Source organism: Peromyscus californicus, unplaced genomic scaffold (genome assembly GCF_007827085.1).
Source record: "Peromyscus californicus insignis strain IS unplaced genomic scaffold, ASM782708v3 Scaffold_19__1_contigs__length_69161282, whole genome shotgun sequence".
Taxonomy (NCBI): domain Eukaryota; kingdom Metazoa; phylum Chordata; class Mammalia; order Rodentia; family Cricetidae; genus Peromyscus; species Peromyscus californicus.
This window is the reverse complement of record NW_026294491.1, coordinates 12987978-13011352: the sequence shown is the minus strand read 5'-3', so window position 1 is coordinate 13011352 and position 23375 is coordinate 12987978. Positions and strand designations below refer to the sequence as shown.

The 23375-nt window shown below is 40.0% G+C and overlaps 1 protein-coding gene across 11 annotated transcripts in view; it reads left to right on the top strand.

Moving 5' to 3' along the window:
• The window catches only part of Pcdh15 (protocadherin related 15), a 1435070-nt gene that overhangs the window by 1199291 nt on the left and 212404 nt on the right, over positions 1-23375 (top strand). For all 11 annotated transcript variants that reach the window (XR_008219809.1, XR_008219808.1, XM_052744717.1 and 8 more), the window contains 2 exons: positions 945-1038; positions 11865-11993. Coding sequence is in view for 9 of the 11 variants with exons in the window: in XM_052744717.1 (XP_052600677.1) it covers positions 945-1038; positions 11865-11993 (223 nt within the window). In the remaining 2 variants the exon portion in view is untranslated. The remainder of the gene's footprint in view (positions 1-944; positions 1039-11864; positions 11994-23375) is intronic.

The following is a 23375-nucleotide window of genomic DNA, read 5'->3' as shown; positions in this document are numbered from 1 at the left end:
AATAAGCAAATAATGTAATTTCTAGTACATCCACAAGTATGTATCTAAATATTATTAAATGAACACTAACTATAATTTATTATAAAGAATGTAAAATATACAATATGATCCCTTTTACAGAACAGTTATAAATGTAAATATACATAAGAAAATAAAAAAATAAATATTAAAAATTTGGCACACTACACATTTAATATAATCTTTGAATTATCTGATTTTGTATAAGTTCCATAAATGTGAAGTGCAAAGGAAAATGGGCTTCCTCACAGAACTTGTCAAAGGGAAAGATTGTCTCCCATTTCCATAGGGATCATTTTGCAATAAATGGGACAATGTCTTGACTGAGAATTGTGATGTTGCCTAGAAACAAGGGAGCCTTTTACTTTGAAATGATGACACACAACACCCAGTGTGTCTCTCCCAGGAATGAATTAACCATAACACTGTTGTTTTGCTTGGTTATTCCACTAGAAGGTAAAGAACCATCTCTGTGATCTCATTCAGGATTGCAGTTTTCTATTATTGCTAAGGATCTCAACAACTTTAAAGAGTTGCTTCCGATTTCAGCAGGAGTCCTAGAATCTCACTTTAATACACAGTTTATGATTATGGAAAGTGGATAAAAATAATCAAAAATAGCTCTTCCCAGGAGACCCTCTTCTGCTTCATGACATATATAAGAGAAGATACGCAATGTTTTTATTTGTGGAAAGGAATAGAAATGGGGGAAGGGGACAAGGAAAGATAAGGTGTGAACATGTATAAAGGGTAGAGATGGAAGCAGGAAATGGGGGTGGAAGGAGGAGGGATAGGGATGGGGATAGGGAAGAGAGGGAGGGAGAGGAGAGAGAGGTGACCAGGTCTGCAGGGACCTTTATATCCAATTTGGGAAAAAGAACAGCTCACTTGACCCACTTTCTTTTTGTTTCTCTCTCTGCCTCTAGCACGGGGATTCTCACTCTAGGGAAGGCGCTAGACAGGGAGAGCACCGACCGCTACATCCTCATCGTCACTGCCTCAGACGGAAGGCCAGATGGGGTAAGTGTGGGCACTGGGAAGGGGTTTTCAAAGCAATACTAAGGAAACTGAAGAGTCCTGTATCCCTACACTCTAAATTACACGTTACAGACATCAGGAGTCTTATTCACTGAGTAAAGTGCTCCTTTCTCAAAGGGCGTCCCTAACAGATATTTCCATGCTCTGAAACTTTCCTGGTATCTTATCCTTTGATTTTAGGAACAGACCTTTGTGTTCCACAATCATTCCATTTTTATCATGGCAACTCATGGTGAACCTGAACTCAGATTTTCTCTTTCAAGCACTGCATGGTGGTCAGTCACAAGCAGCAGCAGAGTACCACTTGAGGCTTTCTGGGTTGAACATCCCCCTCTCAACCCGACTCTGGAAGAGGCAGGACTGAGACAGGTTTTAAGTGCATATGGGTCAAATGAGGCCATAGGTATCCACATGGATCACTCAGGATCTGAGGAAACCTTAATGATCTCCAATTTCAGCTGCCCATAATTTTAGAGAGGTAAATTCCATTTTGCCTCTTTTTTTCTGGTCCTAATCATCAGTTCTCAGAATAAATAAATTGGGCTGGGCGGTGGTGGCACACGCCTTTAATCCCAGCACTCGGGAGGCAGAGCCAGGCAGATCTCTGTGAGTTCTAGACCAGCCTTTTCATCTTCCTGGAATCTGTTTTTGTTTGCTTTCATTCTTTCCTATTTTAACCTCTGGTGCTTGAACTCAGAGCCTGACCTGAGCCTCTATCACAGATCACGACTACAAGAGTCTAGATTTAAAAATCATTTGCCCATGTTCCTTCAACCACTTTGCTCACTGTTTCCACATCTAGATTTCAAAGCATCGTAGTTTGTGTGAGTAAGTACACAAGTGCAGGGCAGAGGTCAACCTCAAGCCTTGACTCAGGAGCTGTCCACCTTGTTTTCTGAGACAGGGTCTCTCCTTAGGAACTGGGTTTTCAGCTTAGACTGGCTGTCCATCGAGCCTGAGGATTTGTCTGTCTCAACACCCCTACCATAGGACTTACAAGCTTGTGCCGCCATGCCCAGTTTGTTATTCGGGTTACTCATGCTGGTAACACATGGACTCCACAGATTGAGCCATACGCCCCGCCCCCAGGCCCCATGTTTCATCTCCTTTAGCCAACTGCTTACCTGTCAACTCAACACAGCTGCCTAGAAACGATTTTGAACCTATTAAATGAGTGGGTGCAGGTCATCCAGGTCAGCAGGATCATACTCCAGTTTCCTTGAAATGACTCTGTTGCTTTCTATGACACCTTGACTGTGAGAGTGTGTTTCTAAACTTTAAAGGTTAGAAACAGAGAAAATTTACCAAGATGAAACATGCCAAATTAATACTGAAATAATATTAAAGTCTTCATAAAGTTAAGAAAAAATAGAGATAACTGGCCATTATAATCTTCCCATAAGAACTACTTGACATGTTAAAGATTTTGATAAGTACTATGCAGATAATAAAATATGCAGTTTAAAGAATGTTGAGACATGTATGATTTGTAGCATGCTGGTGTTACACAAAGGTGCAGGCATCAGAATCTCTAGGAGGAAACTGCAACTAAATATTATTGATTTCTTGTAGACAAATTTCTAAGCAGTCTTATTAAATAGGAAACACAGAGCCAAATACAGAGGTAATAGCCAAAGAGATCAGAGAACTAGCAAAGAGCCACGGCTACCTTATCGTACCACCTCGCCACTGCCATTGTTTCCCCAGAGATTCTTCCCATCTAACTTGTGTTTTTATTGCATTTCTGTTCTGCCTTCTCATTGGCTCTAAGCCCAGCCACATGACTTCCTCGTCACTGCCTGTCTATGCAGACCTCCAGGTCTCTATGTTTGGTACTAGGATTAAAGACGCCTGTCACCACATTTGGCTGTGTCTTTGACCACACAGAGACTCTGCCTGCCATGTGATCAGATTAAGGGCATGGGCTACCACCACCCGACTCCTGTTTATGGCTATGTGACCTCGCTATGTGACCTCTGATCTCCAGGCAAATTTATTTATTAACATACAAATAAAATCACATTTCAGCACAATTAAAATATCACCACAATTTCTTCCAATTTTTGTTTGTCTTTTCCTCAATTTCTTAATTCCTTTAAGGGAATTTTTCATTTCCTCTTTAAGGGCCTCTATCAACTTCATAAAGTTATTTTTAAGGTCCTTTACTTCTGCTTCCGCTGCACTGGGGTGTTGTTCGGGTGTTGCTGTTGTAGAACCACTAGGTTCTGGTGGTGCCATATTGCTCTTTATGTTGTTGAATGTATTCTTACACTGCTGTCTACCCATCTGGGCTGGGGTAATTATAGGCACAGGTGTTGATTCTTCCTCCAATCAGTGCAGGTGGGGTCTGTGCCTCTGGGTGCTGCTGATGGTTGATGGGGGGCGGGGGGAGGATGGGTTCCTTGTGTGTGTTTGTGGTTGAAGGTTCCAGGGTCCAGTGGGTGGCTGGGGTGGTGCAGCCATCTGCCTGCAGGAGTTTTACCTGCTGACCAGCTGCTGGGGCTGAGATGGGTGGAGGAGGGGCACAGGATGTGCCTCAGCATCGAGGGCCCAGAGACAAGGGCTGGGAGACCAATAACTCACCTCTTCCTCCCTGATTAAAGACGAATGAGTCCAGGAAAGGGCAGGTCTTCCAGGAGCACTAACAAAACACAGCACATCAAGGAGTGGATTGGGGGATGGGGACAAAGGTGTGTGAGGGAGGTTGGAGGGAGAAGACAGAGGGGAGGCTGTGGCCAGAACGTTAAAAAAAAAAAAAAAAAAAACTTCAAAATAAAAAAAGTAAAGATTACTGAGTCACCCACCCAACCAGCCAGTAACAGAGAGGGGATGCTAAGGAAATGGAGGAGGAACTATTAAAGTAATTTTTTAAAGGGTATAATTAGAGTGAAGTGACATTCAGGCCAACCATGGGTACAAGGGGAAAAAAGGATACACATAGCATTGGGGAGAATCAAAATGTCAGTCAGGAATTGATGGCAGTGACGTCACCGAGGATATTTTAGGTCTACCCTTAAAAATAAAATGCCTCAGAGAAGGGATGAGATGGAGAATAGCCAGCATGTTCACACTCTGGACCAGATGCTGTCTGCTAAGCCTGGTGCTGCTCATTCACGCAAGCTGTATATTACAGCTACTCTGTCACAGCAGGGAGTTTTCTGTCATTTGCATGTGGATCAGGTCTGCTTTTTGGGTTACAGCGATTCTAGGTTTCGATTTTCTCATTCTTTAATCATTAAGATCTCATTCAGCTTTAAAAATGTGTTGCGTGAACTATTTTCAAAAGTTTGTATTGAAAATATTGAAATGTTTGGATTTTTAACCAAGCATATTTGATTTGAAAATTTCAATCATTTATGTAATTTGTTGTAGATAGATAGATAGATAGACAGACAGACAGATAGATAGAGATAGATAGATAATTTTATTTTTAATGGGGGAGTTGTGCACATGGGTGCAGTTCCCTGCAGAGGCCAGAAGAGGGCACTGAAGTTATGATGTCACAGGCAGTTCTGAGCAGCCCCACAGTGAGTGCTGGGGTTGAAGTCAGGACCTTGGCAGAAGCAGCACCGGTTCTTAACTGCTGAGACATCTCTCCAGCACCCAGAAAAAAAAATTTATAGGTGCTTGTACAGCTGGTACCTGAAGAACGAACTATACAATACATCATAATGTATTCTGTAGTCTAATAACACTTCTCTTATTTGAACTTTTTAACTTAAATCTTTTGTGCAGCCATAACAAAGTAATTTTTTAAATTAATAACCATGGAATTTTAAATAAATGCATAGTGAACATGGGCCGGGGTAGTCAAGTTTTAACTGAATGAAAAATAAGTTAAAATTAATTTGTAGGAAACAACTTGTAAGGATAAATTTTTTTTATGAAAATTCCTTGTCTCTGAATACTGATGGGAAGATAAATAAGGACCACTCACACTGTATTTCTCATTTTTAATTTTGAAGAGGACTTTTTTTTACTTAATTTGACTTTCTTACATTTTTTTTCTTTTCTGTTTTCATTATGAATAATTAAAAACCTCAGCAAGCTGTGTAGATTTTATTAATCATCACAGGCGTAAGTCGTTTTTCACATATTAATAATTACAATCATTTTTCACATATTAATAATTACATTCATTTAGAGTTGCTACTTATTTATGAGCTTGCCTAAGTGTAGCTGGAATAGGTTTTGATGGAACGTCTTGTGTTTGTTGGCCTTTAAGCTGTTACACGTTATCGAGAGCATTTGCAGTAACAGCTTGTAGGTTCTCAGATCCATGCTTCCCTTTTCCTTTGAAGGGTTGTACACTTACTCTGTCCTTTGAAGAAATTTCATGTAGCATTTCTTAATAATGCCCGGTCCAACAAAACCAGACTAAAACAAAATTTGATTGAAAATCTGGGCAAACTTTACTCTATGTTCATGGATATAATTTGATTATCACAAATTTCTCGTCCTCTCTCTATGACTATCCTGCCCTTGCATAGAATGTGTCTGCTGTATCTACAGGGTCTCTGAGTGTCAGGGACGGGGTGAGGAGGGAGACCGTGTGCTCTGCCTCCCATCCTCTCAGTCTCTCTTCCATAGTCCCAGATGGACCTCTCCTCTATCCCCTCTTTATAAATGATTCTCTAGTTTTTGGTTTTTCCCCCTTGAAAGTTTCTCCAGCTCAGCCTCTCAATGGCAGGAAGAACATTTTTCCAAATCACAGAGTAAATCCAGTGACCTGAATCGACTCTCCTGCCTCTTGATACTGGAGCTTCAAGAAGGTCGGCTGCTAAAAAAAAATAAATAAAATAAAATAAAATAAACAATATTTTCCATTAATGCTCTCTAGGTAGTGTGCCCACTACTGACTTTCTACTTCCTTGTTTTATTGGCATAAAAAAACAAAATCTACGTCTTAAGTCACACATCCTGATTTTCTCAACCTTTTAAATTTCCATTTTTACAAAAGAAAATGAATTTCTAAAATATGAATAAACTTTTTGTTATTCAGATGTGGGGACTGTGGGTTCTATAAGCAGCTTCCCCCCCACACCGGTCATTATTGTGGTTCATTGACTTTGCAGCTGGGTGAAACTTCCAATTGCTTTTCTCCCTTAGTAGCTTGAATAGCAGCTTCTGATCCTGTGAGAGCTAGTCCTCGTGAAGGAAGCATCCAGGTCAGCTTCTGCAGTAGGAATGGGAGCCTGTGTCCATTTCTCTCTTCAGTTTCTAGGACCCCATCTGATGATGACCGCTGCAGGCCTTGTGCATGCTGAGGTCTCTGTGAGTGCATTTTCTTCTAAGTCCTGTGTCAAAAATACATGGTGTCTTCAGCAATGGGGTATAATCTTCAAGTTTGGAGCACCAAAGGACAATGATAATAGCCTATATTGTTTTGAAATCTTCTGGTTACCCCACAACTAACAACTTGCAGAGAGATTTCCCATTCTTGGAACTGAGGGTTTTGTTAGATAATACATAACTCTGGGTAGAGGGCATTATTCCCTAGTGTGGAATTCTGCATGTGTTTAAATAACCTTGTAAAATACTATATTTGTCTGTGACTTTTGCAGACATTCCTAGTATTATTTAAGCCTTCCTCCCACTACCTATGTATTTACCTCCATACACCATCCTGAGTTAAAGTCTTCCTTGTTTTTACTATTTCTGTCTTCATGATGCCTGTGTCCTACTATCTGCCTCTCTGGAGATCCTTTTCTGTACCCCTGCCCCGTGGGAGCCCTGCTGGGAGACTGGCTCCCACATTTTATGACAGTGTACTCTTGAGGAGAGAGAGATAAGAGATATTAGATAGAAGGATAGAGGGGAGAGAAACAGAAACATAGGATAACCTCGGGAGGGCCTGCACCAGCTTATCCTTATCCACAGGCCCCTTCAGTCTCATCTAAAGGGCCTTTTATAGGAATGCCAAGGGGTGGAGCAAAAGACCTCCCCCTAGCACAGCCAAGTGCAGACCCTTCCAATCACCTGGTAACCACACACATGGTCAAGCAATCCTCTAATGCAGCCCTGCTGGGTGAAGGATGTTCAGATCTCACTAGGACACCTTTGTGGGCTTCCACATTGCCCCAGTGGTCTCCTTTTGTTTTCCTGATATCTGCACTTGCTTCAGGCTATATAAGTACATCTTAAGGTTCAGAGTTGGGAATTACAAATAAGAAGTCCTTTGTTTTCTCAGTCTGTGTTTCCAGTTCTACACCCTTACCTGAAATGTTTATGATTTCTTTTTTTTTTTTAACAGCTGAATAGTATCCATCGTGTCTATGTGTATTTTTATTACCCATTCATCAATTGAAGGACATTTAGGTTGCTTCCACTTATTTCCTAGCTGTTGTAGAAAAGGCAACAATGAATATGGCTGATTACGCATTTGTGAAGTAGGATGTTGATCCTTTGGGCATATGCCAAGGAGTGGTATAGCTGGGTTGTATAGTAGATTTACTTTCTGCTTTTTGAGGATTCTCCACACCAGTGAAAGGAGGTCCCTTTTAATCACTTCCTTACCAGCATTTGATTTCAGCTCTTTCCTTCATCTTGGCCCTTCTGATTGGGGTGAGATGACATCTCAAAGGAATGTCAATTTGCATTTCCTTAATTGCTAAAGGATGTTGGATAACTTTGGAGATATTTCTCAACCATTTTTATACCTTCTTTTGAGAGCTCTCTGTTTAGAGCCATAGCCCAAATTTTTCTATTTTTTAATTTTTTTATTATTTTTATGTGCATGAGTGTTTTATCTACATGTATGTATGTGCACCACATATATATTCTTGATACGTACAGAGGTCAGAATAGAGTACCAGGTCCTTTAGGACTGGAGCTACAGTTGTGAATCACCATGTAGGTGCTAGGCTAGGAATCAAACCTGGGCCCTCTGCAATATTAAATACTCTTCAACACTGAGCCAAATCTCCAACCCTCCTTCCTTCTTAGCCCATTTTTACTTGGGTAATTTGTAATCTTGTTTCTTTTTTGTTTTTGAGTTATTTGTAGATTCTGAATTAAATGTCCAGGATGTATTTTAAAATATTTTAATTTTCATTTATGTCTAAATTTAATTTAAGAATATTTCACTTCTTTTTCTTTTTTCTTTTATTAAAAGTAAGATTTTTTTCTCATGTAATATATATCCTGGTTAAGGTTTCCCCTCCCTCTTCACCTCCCAGTTCCTCCCCATATCCCTTCATATCGGATTCACACCCTGATAAGAAGCCTGGAGGGCCAGGTTAGTAGCTCTATGGTATAGTCTTTGCCTAGCATGTCCACAACACTGGGTCCATGTGTTTCCCCACTTATTCTCTTATTATATGTTTATAAATAAATATATTCTTGTAGAACTTACATCACTAAAAAAGCATCATCATTCATTTTACCAATTAATGCACTTAAATTTTGGACATCTTAATTATCTTCTACTTCCAAACTAGTTTCTAACAGTTTAAGAAATTAACTTGATAGGCTCTACAAAGTTTATGATATAAAAGACAACAGAAATAATATACCTTCAACTGTAATATTTTCTAATCAAGAATTTCTTTGTATGAATGATTGTATATTGCTTCCTAGACCATGAAAACTATAGAAAACCAAGGATGCTACACAAATACCTAATTAAGAGCCATCACAGTCAAAGAAAATAATTTTATGCTGCTATGGAAACATCTACTTGCATTAGTTGAGAACAGAATATTTTAACATCCGTTATTGGAAATAAAATCACAGAGGTAATCAAAGTGGGTAAAGACTAAAGGTGATCAATGATAGAATTTAGTACTAAAATAGAATTTCTAACTAGTAGGATTATAAGCAATGCAACTTCAAAGAAAATAATAAGCAAATTTCTCAGTAAGAATAGTTATCTATTTATTAGGTTTATTGGTTTGATATTTGTTAATTGTCATATGACAAATTGACTTACAGAATTAATTGTGAAAATGGTCCTTTTATCGTACCTTTATTAGCACAGACTGTGTTCATTTCTTGGTAATTAACTTTTAAAACCTAGAATCTGTCCTTAGTGTGAAACATGATCTATGTTGAATCATATAGAGTGACCATCTTCCTGACCAATCTAAAAACTGAAACTATCATGCCCTGTAGCCAGGCAGTCTGTGACTATATCAACATGGTCAGAAGAGTGTGGCCAGTGGATGTAAAGTGTAGCCAGAATCATGTGCAGTACTGACCCTTGCACCACTTTGACAGGAGAGTTGTCCCTTTCTTAAGAAACGTATAAGCTACAACTTACTCAGCAATGTGTTTTCCTGTCGTTTCCTGCAAAACTCAGAACGTGGGAAAGTATGCCCAAGCTCCCATCAGTGGGTCCTCCACTCAGCGATGACTCAGTTCCCCTGTGTATCAACCAGCCACAGGTCACAGTCTTTGACAGTGGATCCAAGATAGTCTGCAAGCCTACTCCTCCATGGGATGGAGGAGACTCTAAAAACATAACAGATGAATAGGAAAGGCAGAGGTGGACATAAAGGTGTCCAGGGAGCTTGAAGAAATATCAGGGACTCTAGTGCAGTCACTCTGAGGTCTTAGCTTCAACTGCTAAATTTAATACCATGTTCACCCTCAGGCAAATTGGGAAATACTGCTGCTATAAAACACATTTTTTAAAAAACCTGGATTCATTTCTAACACAACTTGAAAAGAAATAACATTTGTTAAAATATTTTTTCTGTTATACAAGCAGTGTAGCTTTCTGGGAGAACATTTGAGAAATATATAAATGTTACAAGGGAAAAATAAAACACCTGCACTCCATCTACTCAGAAAACATTTTAATTTCTTTCTATAAATCCACAGTATGTGTACACACATGTGTATTTGTTTGTTTGCATCTTTGAAATTAAACCATTTCATTGGAAATGTATACAGAGTAGAGCACACAAACCATACCTGGAAGGTTTGATGGATTTCTGCAGTAGGAAAGCATATGTAAGCATAGCCCACTGCAAGAAACAAGTTATCCCACCCTTGGGCACTTATCTAACCCTTGTGTGATGTAGGACTTCCTCCAGCTCTCCTTCTTACTGCCCTGTGTTGACTCCTTTCAGTGTATAGGGCTCTCGATGATGTCAGTGAAATCCTGTAACTACATGTGATCGTGTGTGACTTCTGTCCCTCAACCATATGTTCCAGAACTATACTACAGTATTGTTCATGACATTGGGTCATCATATGCATAAACAGCCTATAAATATCTGCTATAGATGGGCATTGGTTAGTTTCCAGATATGGGCTGCAAAATGCTGTTGTGACTGTCCTCATGTCTTTAAATCAAAGTTTGGTTGAACATTAAATACATATAAATCATGTACATGTAGCTCTAAATTATGGAAGGGTAAGCCATCAATGGACTCAAATAAACAAGCCACCCATGGCCAGCATCTCTCTGTGATGCATGGTGAGCTTTAATGACAGCTGAACATGTTATATAACAGACATGGAGGTTTAGGATAAAATTACATGGAAGATTGCTCTTGATTTTGTTAAAGCAGAGAGAGTTTAAAATAGAAGTCTTGGAAGCTGGGACTGAATCTGAGGTAAGGCATCATTACTCCTGCAGTCAAGTGAGGAGCTACATTGTTTTCAGCAGAACGCACAGACATTTACCAGGCCATTCCATTCTGGCAGCTGAGAAACCCTACTTGGTCTCTTTCTACTTGTTGACTGCCACACAGACTCTATTGAGTCACCCACTACAGTTCATGCTCTGTGCCTAGTCTCATTGCAAATTGCATACAGGTTAGTAGAAACTCTTTTTCTCTGGTGTGCAGGGCTCAATGTGTTTGTATTTTCTTAAACAAATTCTGTACCAATCTCTCATGGGATTTCTGTTCTCTCTTTTCCTCTTATATTTCAGTGGCCTATAATTGAGCATTTTAATATCATAGCATACTGTATGCTTCCCCTTGTAAGTTAGGGTTCTTTCCTTCTGTGTTTGCTCTATGCCTCCTGTAACCCACCCCACACTGAGACAGAGATGAGGAAGAGGCCAAGGTTAGATGGAGGCTCACGCTCAAGTCACACATGATGATAAACTTACTGATGCCAAGACCTCTATAAACATTTTCTGGTTCACTAAGCCAAGATGTCCCTGTAAGAAAAGAGCATCCACAAAAATGGGTAGATTACCTGACACTAATGTCATTGTCTGGGGACCTAAACACAGCAATTTCAATAATTATTTAATAAAATCATCATCAGCATTATGAGGCTCAAATTCTTGGTTTAAATATAAACATTGAAACTTACTAAGGTAATATATTCTGACAGTATTACTTTGCCTGAAAATATTTATTTATATACCATACTATTTGATAGTATATATAAATATATATATAGTTATAGTTATACAGTGAAATACACAAGTGATGAAAACTACAGGATTAGTATATATGGATATATATATATGTATATTAGTATATATGGATATATGTATATATTAGTATATCTATGGATAAAAGGGTGCCTGTGTGTATAAACAAATGCTCACTCCCTATAATGTGAATTAAATAAAGGTGGCATCACCTGAAAGGTAAGCCTCCAGGAAATACTTGACATTCTCAGGAAGATGTGCACTTTAATAGCATTGGCTTTCTCCATTTTTTTTTTCAGTTGTTTGAGGCTTTCAAGCTGATTCTTTTATGTTCTATGTCTTTTTTCTTTGGAAAGCTACGGACCAAGATGCCTTTCAAACAGAGAAAACCCACTGTAGACACTTGGCTAAATCCCCAATGACAACAGCTCCTCTTGCCTCTCACAATCTTCTTCTCTCTTCCTTTAAGACCTCCACTGCCACTGTGAACGTGGTGGTGACAGACGTCAATGACAATGCTCCTGTGTTCGATCCCTATCTGCCCAGGAATCTCTCCGTGCTGGAGGAAGAGGCCAATGCCTTCGTGGGTCAAGTGAGGGTAAGTGAAGGGTAATCATTTAGCTTAAATGGTGTGTGGATGGACCTCATTTCTTACATTGTAATTTTGAAGAGAGATGCAGCTCAGGTGATCTAGTAACTGACTCTTTGGGTACTCTTCGTGACCATTTCATAGTCAGATCCTGTACTTGATTGTTATTTGTCATATTTAATGATATGTAATTTAAACATGAGTTAGTGTTAGAGTACTCCTCTATGACTTAACCCATATAATTTTATTTTCTGAAAAAAAAATGAATATGTCTAGAAAACTGTGTATTTCAGTATGCCATTAGGTTTGGCTGAGGGTCCTTCCCAATACAAAATATAGATCATTAGATGTGAATTTATTTGACATTATAAATCTGTCTTTAGACTCTACACTTTGTGTGTATTCCTGCATGCTCTAGGATTAATTTACACTTCCTCTCCTTCCTGTGTGGACATGACAGTCATTTTCTGCAGTATTTATCTTCGGTGCTAGAGAAGAGCCCACGGCTTTGTGCACATTAGTGGAACGTTCATCCACTGAGAAATAGCCTCAGCTCTGTGGTTGCTTTTGGCGAAATGTCTCATTTCTCTTAAGGTATAGCCAGGTTCTCACACTTGGTCTGTGCCTAATCTCCAGCACATCTTGTGGTTTGGAAGCCACAAGGCAAGAGATGTCCAGAGGCAGATAGTATCCTCTGAAGCTCCTCCAGCAGAAGAAGCATGGAGGTGTCCTCTAGAGGCATCCTCCTGGGAAACATCTGAGACAACTAACATTATAAACAGGATGCTTATTTAGTTCAGTTTCACTGAGATCAAGCAGTCCATTGATGGGGGCCTCTGGTGAGGACAAACACCACCACACAGTTGTACAGCTGAGCTCTCTGCCCATGTCTGGATCCAGGAACAGGAAGAAATACCTTCTAAGAGCATGCTCCAAAGGACACAAGAATCTCCCACAAGGCTCCACATTTCAAAGAGTCCACCATCTTCCAGTAGTGGGGACAATCTTTCAACAAAAGGACCATGAGAGAACATTTAGTCGAGCCCCAGTACCCAACAATGAATGAAAGTCAGTCACCCAGACCTCAATGTTATTTTGTTTGTGTTCTGACAAATAAAGCTTTTTCTGGAGATCAAAGGGCAGAGCTAACCACTTGTTAACCATAGAAGCCAGGCAGTGGTAGCACACACCTTTAATCCCAGCACTTGGAAGAAGCAAGAAGATCAGGAATTCAAGGTCACTCTGGGCTACATGAAATTGAACTAGTCTAAAAGAGAAACAGAGCCAGGGAGTGGTGGTGCATGTCTTTGATCCCAGCACTAGGGAGGTGGAGACAGAAATATAAGGCAGGTGGAGACAGGATCTTGGTAGGCATTCAGTCAGAGGATTTGTAGAGGTAAGAATTTTCTAGTGGCTGCTGCTCTGCTTCTCTGATCTTTCAGCTTTCACCCTCGATATCTGACTCTGGGTTTTTATTGATGAAACTAATTAGGATTACACATCACCTCATATCTAGGTGTCAGGCCCTGTTCTATGTCTCTTTATGCTCATTTTCTCAAAGGAGTCTGGTTGGTTCTCCAAATAAGCATTTTCTAGAATTTTGCTACTTCTTAACCAAACATAGTCTAGTTTTTAATGGAATCTTCTCTGATTGTGGAAGGTGTTTTCTTTAAATGGCTTGAGGCTGTCACATCAGGCCGTGAGATTTTTTTCCCCTCATTTTCATGTGTGTGTGTGTGTGTGTGTGTGTGTGTGTGTGTGTGTGTGTGTGTGTGTGTGTGATATGTATATTTGTGCATGTATGTAGGCACATGTGAGTGTGCTTGCATGTGGACGTCTGGGTTGAAGTTGATGTAAGCAAACACCCCGGATTGCTCTTCCATTTTATTCAGTGTGGCAGACTCAGTCAAATCCAGAGAAGACTGATAATCTAGTCTCCACAGCTAGCTTGCTCTGAGCATCCCTTATCTCCATCTCCAAGGTTGGAATTATCACCATACCCACCTGTCATTTATATGAATTCTGAGAATCTAAACTCTGGTCCTCTCACTTCCACACAAGTACTTAAACACTGAGCCACCTCCCACCCCAGATCCTGAGAGTTTGATTAGCTAGTTTGAACCAGCCCTTTCTTCTTTCATAGCTCTGACAATACTATGACTACCAACTCCATGGTCATTGTCATTTTCTTTCACTTGTCTCCAATCCAGGCGAGAGTGTACTTTATATTTTCCTTCCACTCCAACTCACCACAAGGGAGAACCTGAACCATTGTGATGTCAAAGATGCTACCATTGCAAACTAGAGAGCAGATGTGAGGCCATCCATGTGAGGGTTCCACTCCCTCACACCAACTCTAGTGTCAAGTACCACATGTAGATTATACAAGGAAATCACAGGTGACAGAAGACTTGGATAGAAATAGTTTCCTAAGGGTCTGGGGAGGTGGCTCAGTGGGTAAGGACACTACATAAACACATGGCCCTCACTTTGAATCACCAGCAACCATATCACAAGCCAGATGTGGCCACAATGCACCTGGATCCCAGCTGTATGGGGAGCAGAGACAGAAAGATCACTGGGGCTCACTGGCTGCCAGCCCAGCTCCAAGTTCTGTGGGAGACAGTGCCTTGGGGGGATAAGATGGAGATTGCCGGCAGAGAACACTCAGTGTCCTCACTGCCTTCTGCAGTGCCCATAGGGACATATACACCCACATATACACCTGCATACACTATATACATAATCAATAAACACATACACACATAAATAGTTCTAGTACATTCAGGTGGTACTAACAGTGAGGTAAGGACAAATGTAGGATGAAAGTACCCAAAAAAGGGATAGTCATTAGACCAACTACTGCTTGGGAAGCAGGTGACGAATATCAGGGTACACTGAAGGAGGCTACAAACACTTGTACCAGAACTATACTCCTAAAAAGTCATTGATGCTGGAAAAATCATATGCTGAACCCTGAGTCATGGCTGCTACCAGTACTGAAGGTAGAGTGGCACATTGTGGCCTCCCTTTATCCATTCTAAGCAAATGGGCACACTCTTTTATATGGGTAATAAATGAGATGGTGGGTGCTAGGAGATAGACACTGACAGAGTATGACAGATCCTGTGAGAGCTGGGCACAGGACTCTGATGGTTACTACGAGCCACCAAGAAAGGTAACAGAAGTCTACACTAGAGGCTGGTGTGGAAACATCATAATGATGCCTAGAGAGGCACACAGAGGATGGGCATTGGCAAGAGGGACAAAGGGAGACTGGGAATCTTCTTCAGAACAGTCATTATGTAATTAAAAATAGGAAGTGGGAACATGATGCACCATATTTATCATAAACAAAACATCCTTCAGCATTAAGGTTTTTCTATACCATGTTTGTTGTAGATTAGGGGACTCAAAAAGAGTCTAAGATGTGGAAACACCAGATGTGTAGGTGACAAAGTTTAATTGCTGTCATGGGAGACTCTCCATACACAGGGAGAAATAGACAGTGAACAAGAATCCAGTCATGAGGTTTAAGCCCATCACTGACTCCATTATGGTCCCCACTCTGAAACACCATATTGTTTAAAACAGATTCTCTCATATAATGACTGTTCAGATGAAGCAGATATTCAATTATCTGCGGAAATTATCATTCACACTTTCTTATCTAGATTTAAAGGCAGAGAGTTCAGACAGTATATAAATAAAAACATGAGTAAATATGAATAAGGTTATCAATTTGTAGTTAATTTTTATTTTCTTCTTTCTTTATGTTACCATTTCCCCCAGTGACTCCTGAAAAGGTATTGCATTAACCCACATACACACTTACTCATTTTTGCATTGGATAAAAAATGGTATAGAACACGTATTTTCAGTTTTGAAAACTGAACCCTGAACTAGCCCTCACCGTCTCAGGCAGTAATCTTGGATGTTCACTGGGCTGTGACATTTCCACACAAAAGCAGAACAATTTTGAATGTACAAAAGAAGAGAAAAACACCCCCAAACAGCCCTGTATCCATCTGACTCTGCAGCTCTGAGAACATTGTAATGTGCTTCCAATGGAATTTTGATGCCTCATAATGGTCTCCTGTTGCTACCTAATGATAATTCTATAATACATTAATTTCACTAAATGACTCATGATCTTCTTGTAAAATTTAATTTTAATTGTCACCGCACACTATTAGGACAGACTCAAAGCCAGGATACATATGGTTAATTACTGCCCTAAGCTTGAGTTATTGGTTTCTGTTCGTGCTCTAATGGTGTTTTAATATGAGCAATCCAATGTTTAGTTCAAAAGCTGAAGGAATTTTTGTTTACTTTTTTAAAAGTTATATAGTAAGGAGTATGCCTTAAAAATGTTTAATATTATACATGTCAATTTTTTTCAGTGAAATTTCATTAGCAGAATATAATATAAACTACTAACCAGCAGATATGAATGTAGATCTTACTATTCACAAGTAACGAATGAAGATTAAAAAAAGAAGCTTATCAATATTTTCCAACTGCTTGAAATAGAGAAGTAGTAATGGAGGAACTATACATAGAATAAAACCTAGTCACATAGCATGAACATGTGCCTGTTCAATTGGTGTGGTGTGTGTGTGTGTGTGTGTGTGTGTGTGTGTGTGTATGTGTGTGTGTGTAGTTACAGGAGAGATGGAAAGACATTACAGGAGTCTGAGGTGCCCAGGACAGGTTTCAAAAGAAAACAGGTCATTTTTAGTTCCTTTTCAACCATTACTAACATTTTATGTTGAGAAAAAGGGAACTAAACTAAGATTGTGAAGCAGTGAGAGGTTAAAATATGATGGGATTCATATGATAGTTTGGGACCACTGAAGCTGAGAATTAGACAGATCATTGAAGATGTGCTTGAACTAGTCCTGATACCTGTGAGCAGTAAGAGCAATGGGGATCAGTGTTGCTCATAATCATGTAACCCAATAGCTTCCCAAAAAGGAAACTGCTAGTATAATAATTTTTTGGACTCTGTCATAATATTCCACAGAAAACCATCTGTAGTGACATGACTTCACTATTGATAGAATGGGACCCTAGAATTTCCTGTAATGACTGTTAAGTGCCTTGATTTTAACACACTGGATGCTTTGGCCCGTCTCTGCATGGATGGATATGTAGGTTAAGTGGGGGCAGAAGGAGAAGTGAGGACATAAGCTCCCAAGCTCACACCCCAGGTGTCTAGCCTCCATGGTTGCATCTCACTGAAAAATGTCTTAAGGACCAAACTTCTTCAAACTCAGAAGCAACATGTTTGTCTACTTCTCAGAGAACCCTCAGTCATAAACATGCACAGATGCACCAGGGAGGGCAAACTGGGGGAGAGCACTTCCTGTTATTTTAAATTAGGTCTTAGTACTGTGTTCATTGTAGAGGAAGGCTTTTCCCACCAAACTTTTGGTCATGGTCCTCTATGTTCTTAAATCCCTCTAAGACAAATGGAGCCCTGAGTCAACAAAACATTCCCCTCTAGTTCTAAAACAAAGATGCTGAATTTATTTAACCTAAAATCAAGGGCATTTCATGGGAGGTCTGCATGCTAAATTGTCACTGAGATGTAGTATAGTGATTCATTTCTAAACCCTTAAAGCAGTTTTAAAATCATTAGTAAACTGTGGTGTTCAGAAGAGCAGTGGTGGTGTCATTTAAAAAGAAAATTGATGTTTCCTTCAACTGTATGTTTTAATATTAAGCAAAATAAATCCGGGCCTCTGTGGTCTTTCTCTGATTAATGTAGCTGTTGTCTCGCTGTGTGGGGTTCTGAAAATGAAACAAAGGTAGGAAACTTTATGAGTCTTCCTTTATTTTTTTGTAGCTCAGCATGGCACTCAACAGAGCCTCAAACTATAATACTTCTTTTTTAAGTGGACCACAAGTGGGGAGCTCTATGTGTTCTCTTGCCAAATCAAACAATATAAAGCAGACACCACCACTTGGTCCCCCCACCGCACACACACAAATCACACAATTTGATAATTTGGAGATGTCTACCTCAATGCTGCTACCTATAAGGTTATTTATAATGAGATTCATCTGTTTCCTGTCGCTATTTGGGGAGGTGATCTTTTGACTGTTCAATTGGCAGTTCATAAAAAGATTTGAAATATGTGTAAGTATTTTTATAGTAGTTATTTAAACCCCAGGCTTTTACCAGTCCTAGTTTTATTACCACCTGATAGAATAAATGTATGTCGTGTATTTGTGCATATATATATATATATATATATATATGTATAAATACTGTTTTATAATTCTAGACACAGCGAATGATGGTTCACCATAGACCCAAGGTCATCAATGATGTCTTTATTGAAAAATGTGATCTCTTTGTTCGTCTATTCTCTAATACATGCTTGCTCCTAGTTTTCATGTTTGATTATACCTGATATTTTCTATTTCCCTATAAACTTTTGGAAATATCTTCTAAATTGCTCTTGTGACTCTGTGAATTTCTTTGCGAAACCTCCACTCACATTAGCCTACAGAATACATTATATCCAGATGTCAGTGGCTCCCACTCCTGCTGATCGTCAAGCATCCTCAGATAGAAATTTGCCTACAAAACAACCTTCCCTGAAAGTGTTCCTCCTTTTTAGCCCACATCTTAGTTGTTCCTCCCAAGACAGCTGTCATGAAGCCATCAACTTCCTCCTCCTCCCCTGAAATCTATATGCTGCCAGTTACCAATACTGATCACTATTTCTTGTTTGAATCATAGATTGTCTTTTAATAAATAAAAAAGAGCCAAATATCAGAGTAAAAGCTGAAAGATCAGAGAAGCAGAACAGCCAGCCACAAGTTCTTATCTCTACGAAATCCTCAGCCTAAAGAGAGTGAGTTCCTGTTTCCTCATGCCTTATATACCTTTCTCTGCCCTGCCATATTACTTCCTGAGATTAAAGACATGTGTGCTTCCCAAGCAAAGGCATGGGATCTCAAGTGCTGGGATTAAAGGTGTATACCACCACTGCCTGACCTCTATGTCTAATCTAGTGGCTGGCCCTGTCCTCTGATCCTCAGGAAAGTTGATTAGGATCCAAAATATATCACCATACTATTCAGACTGACAGCGGTTTTATTTTCTCCCCTACCAACCTTGTCAGGCTCATATTTTTCATCTGAAGTATTATTACAACCATGAGATAGTCTTGATAGCTACAAATTACTGTCATGTGACTGCTAAGATAACGTGGCTAACACAATCCAGCTATAGAAGATGGTCCCTGTCAGCATGCCATGAAGAAACCACACCTCCAAAGACGCTAACTATTTTGACACTTCACCAACACCTGTCCTAGCCTGTTTGGAGTTACTCATGTCTCTTCTGGGTCTTTCCCATGTCAGTTAATTTTGATTTGTATACGCAGTTGTATTGAACAGTGCCTAGAAGATAGATAAAGCATACACTCTGGGTATGTCTGTGATGGTGTTTCTAGAAAAGACTGACTAAGGAAGAGTAGGAACCAGTCCTACCTATGGGTGGTGTCATCCATTCTAAAGGCTTTGGACTCAGAGTTAAAAAGGGAAAGAGGAAAGAGCTTGCTGGCACAGGTGCCCTCACTCTGCTCCCTGCACACCAGGAAGTAAGTTGTTCAACTGAGACTCAGCCAGGTCCTCCCAGTCACAGTGGATTGGAAGCTCTGAGTGTGAGCTAAACTAAATCTCTCCTCTTTGGGGCTGTTGGCTTCAAGCATTTGTTATGGGATTGAAAAGACTGATGACAATCCCTCTGCCTCTGCCTCTGCCTCTGCCCATACTTGTTTTATTTCCTTCCTCCATTTTTTAATTTAGGTTACTCATCCTTAAAATTTTCTCTCACATATACTCACTCCTAGAAAACTCTGGGGAACATTTCTATGGACTAGGTATCTCCTTCTCATTGGATACTTGCTAAAGCATATTAACATCAGTTATCCAAATTCTTTAAATCACAGAATACATTATTGGTCTTAGAAACATCAGTATCCAGTGTTTAGGCCCACAGAAACATGCTAAATTATCTACGATGAATGAAGTTCCTTAAATTTGATGTTTTACACTGAAGATTCACAAATGTTTGGAAAGATTTATACTACATTTATATTACATGTCAACTTCCAAATGTACATGTTTGATATATTACACAAGCATATCCATAACCATAAGTTCTCTTATCTAATGAGAATATACTTTAATATTGCATATCTATCAAGTTTTAGAATTTTGGCAAATAGCATACTATATATTTAGTTAATTTTAAAAGAATTATTAACACAACAGCAATTGAAATTGGCAGTAAGCTGGTAACAACAATATAGCATACCTCTTGGCTCATTCCAGGAACAGAGTAACAGTAATGGAGGATTCTATCAGGTGTAAATGATTTCTAGGAGGGAAGTCTAACTAACATGCTGTTAGCCTTATAGGTCATTTATTTTAAAAAAATGTTCTCCTTTAAAATGTATACCAGGCTATAGAGATAGCTTAGTTTGTAAAGTGAAGGGCAGAGTTGGGAGATGCCAGCCAGCTACCCAAGGAATAAGATGCAAGAGAACCAGTAAGTCATGGACCACATGGCAATAAATAGATTATTAGAAATGGGTTAATTTAAATGTAAGGACTAGTTAGTAATAAGCCTGAGCCATTGGCCAAGCATTTATAATTAATATAAGCTTCTGTGTGTTTATTTGGGACTGGGAAGTCGAGACAGAGAAACTCTGCCTCTGTTTACAAGGCCCAGTTGACAAGTGCCAGGTCTCTGCAAGAATCCTTATATAATAGTAGTAATAGTAGTAGTAGTAGTAGCAGTAGTAGTAGTAGTAAACAAAAGAGTGAATGGCTCTTGAAGAAATACACCCAAGGTTGACCTCTGACCTCCACATGCATGTACAGACAAGTGGATGTACACACAGACACACAGACACACACACACACACACACACACACACACACACACACACACACACACACACACACACAATTTCCCTTAAATTATTTAGCAGTTGCTGAGGAAGAATTACCAACTGTTTCTGCCTTACAACCCTGCTCTATTCATCTTGCGGTTTCAGTCAATGCAACAACATCACATATTCATAAGGCCCCACTTTATACAAATTGTATTCCTGTTTTATAGACTGGTGAGAATTATGGCCTACACACTTATTTGGATTCATTTCTCGTTCTTTACAAATGTTATAGCTGCAATTACTTTCCCTGACTATTACACAACCAGAAATAAAGATGGCCATCAACCTGTGGGTTCTTAGGCATGATTCCAAATATTCTGAAGCCTTTTATAGACCACAGCTTCTGTTCCTCATATGTTAAGAAAGGTGAATGTGATGTAACATCAACACATAACTCCTAACTCATTGTGAAGCAAACACAGCTATAAACACAGCGTGTCTATACAGTGAGCCACAGAACAACTACAGGTACCACTGCCCAGTGCAGTCAACCTTCTTCTACTGACACTCAGTTGCTTGCTGGCCCTTGTTCTCCGTACAGATTCACCACCAGAGTAAGCTTCCACACCTGAAATACTTTAGTTGTGTCTATCTCTTGAAATATGTGGAAACAGACCTGTCCAGTGTGCAGGTGTTAAAGGTTGTCATCATTTGCTCATCTATGTTGCGATTCAGCACCTTTCTGTGACTTTTATTCCACTTTCTGTAGGCAGTTGCAGCATGGCCCATTTCTAGGCCACACCTTTTGATGAATATTTGAGTGGCCTTTGTCTTGAGGATGTTGTCCTCATAAATCTATGAACAGTTTCCTGTTATTTCTCTTCATGCACATGTACCTGAGTTTCCGGGTCACACATTTTGTGTTTGGCTTCATTAGCAATCCCAGCTTGGTTGCCAAGGTGACTATGTAAGAGTCAGTGTGGTGACCATCAGCATCCTGCTGTGTAAGACTTTCTACCAACACAGCATAACATCAGACACATTATACTGTGGCCTTAGTTACCGTTTCTCTGAGACTGAGCATCTTTCCATGTGTTTAATTATTATTCTGAACCTTCTCTTTTCAAAAAAAGTATCCATTTAGTCTCTTTCTCACTTCCCCATTGGATTGCCATGGACTGTTCTTTCTTGATGTCTCTTTTCATCCATGAGTAGTCTCTGTCCATTTTAGATATGATGATGTGACTCTTCCCTTGCTATATGTGCTCACACAACTTCTTCCCTGTGACCAGCATCTCACTTACTTCAAGAAGATTTTGGGGGATGGGGTTTAAGCCCAAGTCAAGAGGGCTGCCTAGTGTATACCCGTAGATAAGAGCGACTTTTGACACAACTAATCCTCATTCATGTGCAATTTGAAATTGTCCCTGTTGTTTTCTCTCCCCCCCCCCCCCCCCCCCCGCCCCGAGACAGGGTTTCTCTATGTAGCTTTGCTCCTCTCCTGGAACTCACTTGGTAGCACAGGCTGGCCTCGAACTCACAGAGATCCACCTGGCTCTGCCTCCCGAGTGCTGGGATTAAAGGCGTGCACCACCACCGCCCGGCTGTTTTTCTCTTGTTTAAGGAATGCACCCTGTATCCCAAGTCATGAATATCACCCTATACTATTTTTTTATTTTATTTTTTATTAAGATAATTTTTTCATTCATTTTACACACCAATCAAAGATCCCCCTCTTCCCTCCTCCCGCCCCTCTAGCCTCCCCCTCCCAACTCCCCCCCACAAGAAGGCAAGGCCTCCCATGGGGAAGCATATCCAGTAGAGGCAAGTCCAACCCCCTCCCCCTGCCTTAAGGCTGCACGAGGTGTCCCATCATAGGTAGTGGGTACCAAAAATATTTTAAGCACCTCAATTTTTCTCTTAGTTGTGTTACATTTTTTATCTGTAATTGGGGGGGGGGGGTCCTGTATTTATTTAGCAGGCAACCCTTCCTTCCCTTGCCGCTTTGCATGAACCGTATCATAAATTCCATACCCACGTGTATCAGGGGTGGTTTCTGTTTTCTCCCTTCTGTTTTATTGGTGTATTAGTCTACCTTTGCAACAACATCAAAAGTGTCTCGCTTAACTGATTTTCACAATAAGTCTTAGTGTGTGACAGACTCAGCCAGCCCTCTTCTTGGATGAATTTTCACTAGAGTCAACTCTGCTAATTCCTTGGTTACAGCGTCTCCTTTTCGTACTTGCAAATCATTTGCATAAGTTGGCAAACATGACCAGCGATTGCCATAAATATTACTTGACTGGTGCCCCTGCCTTTTGGCACTGTAGTGGTATCCTTCTTGCATCCTATCATCTAGTACACAGTCACTTTATGATTCTTCCTTCATCCTGTCACTCTAGTGGGACACTCCTGCCTCCCCTTGGTGAAAGCATCCTCCTTGTCCTTAGAAGTCACAGGATCTGAGGGC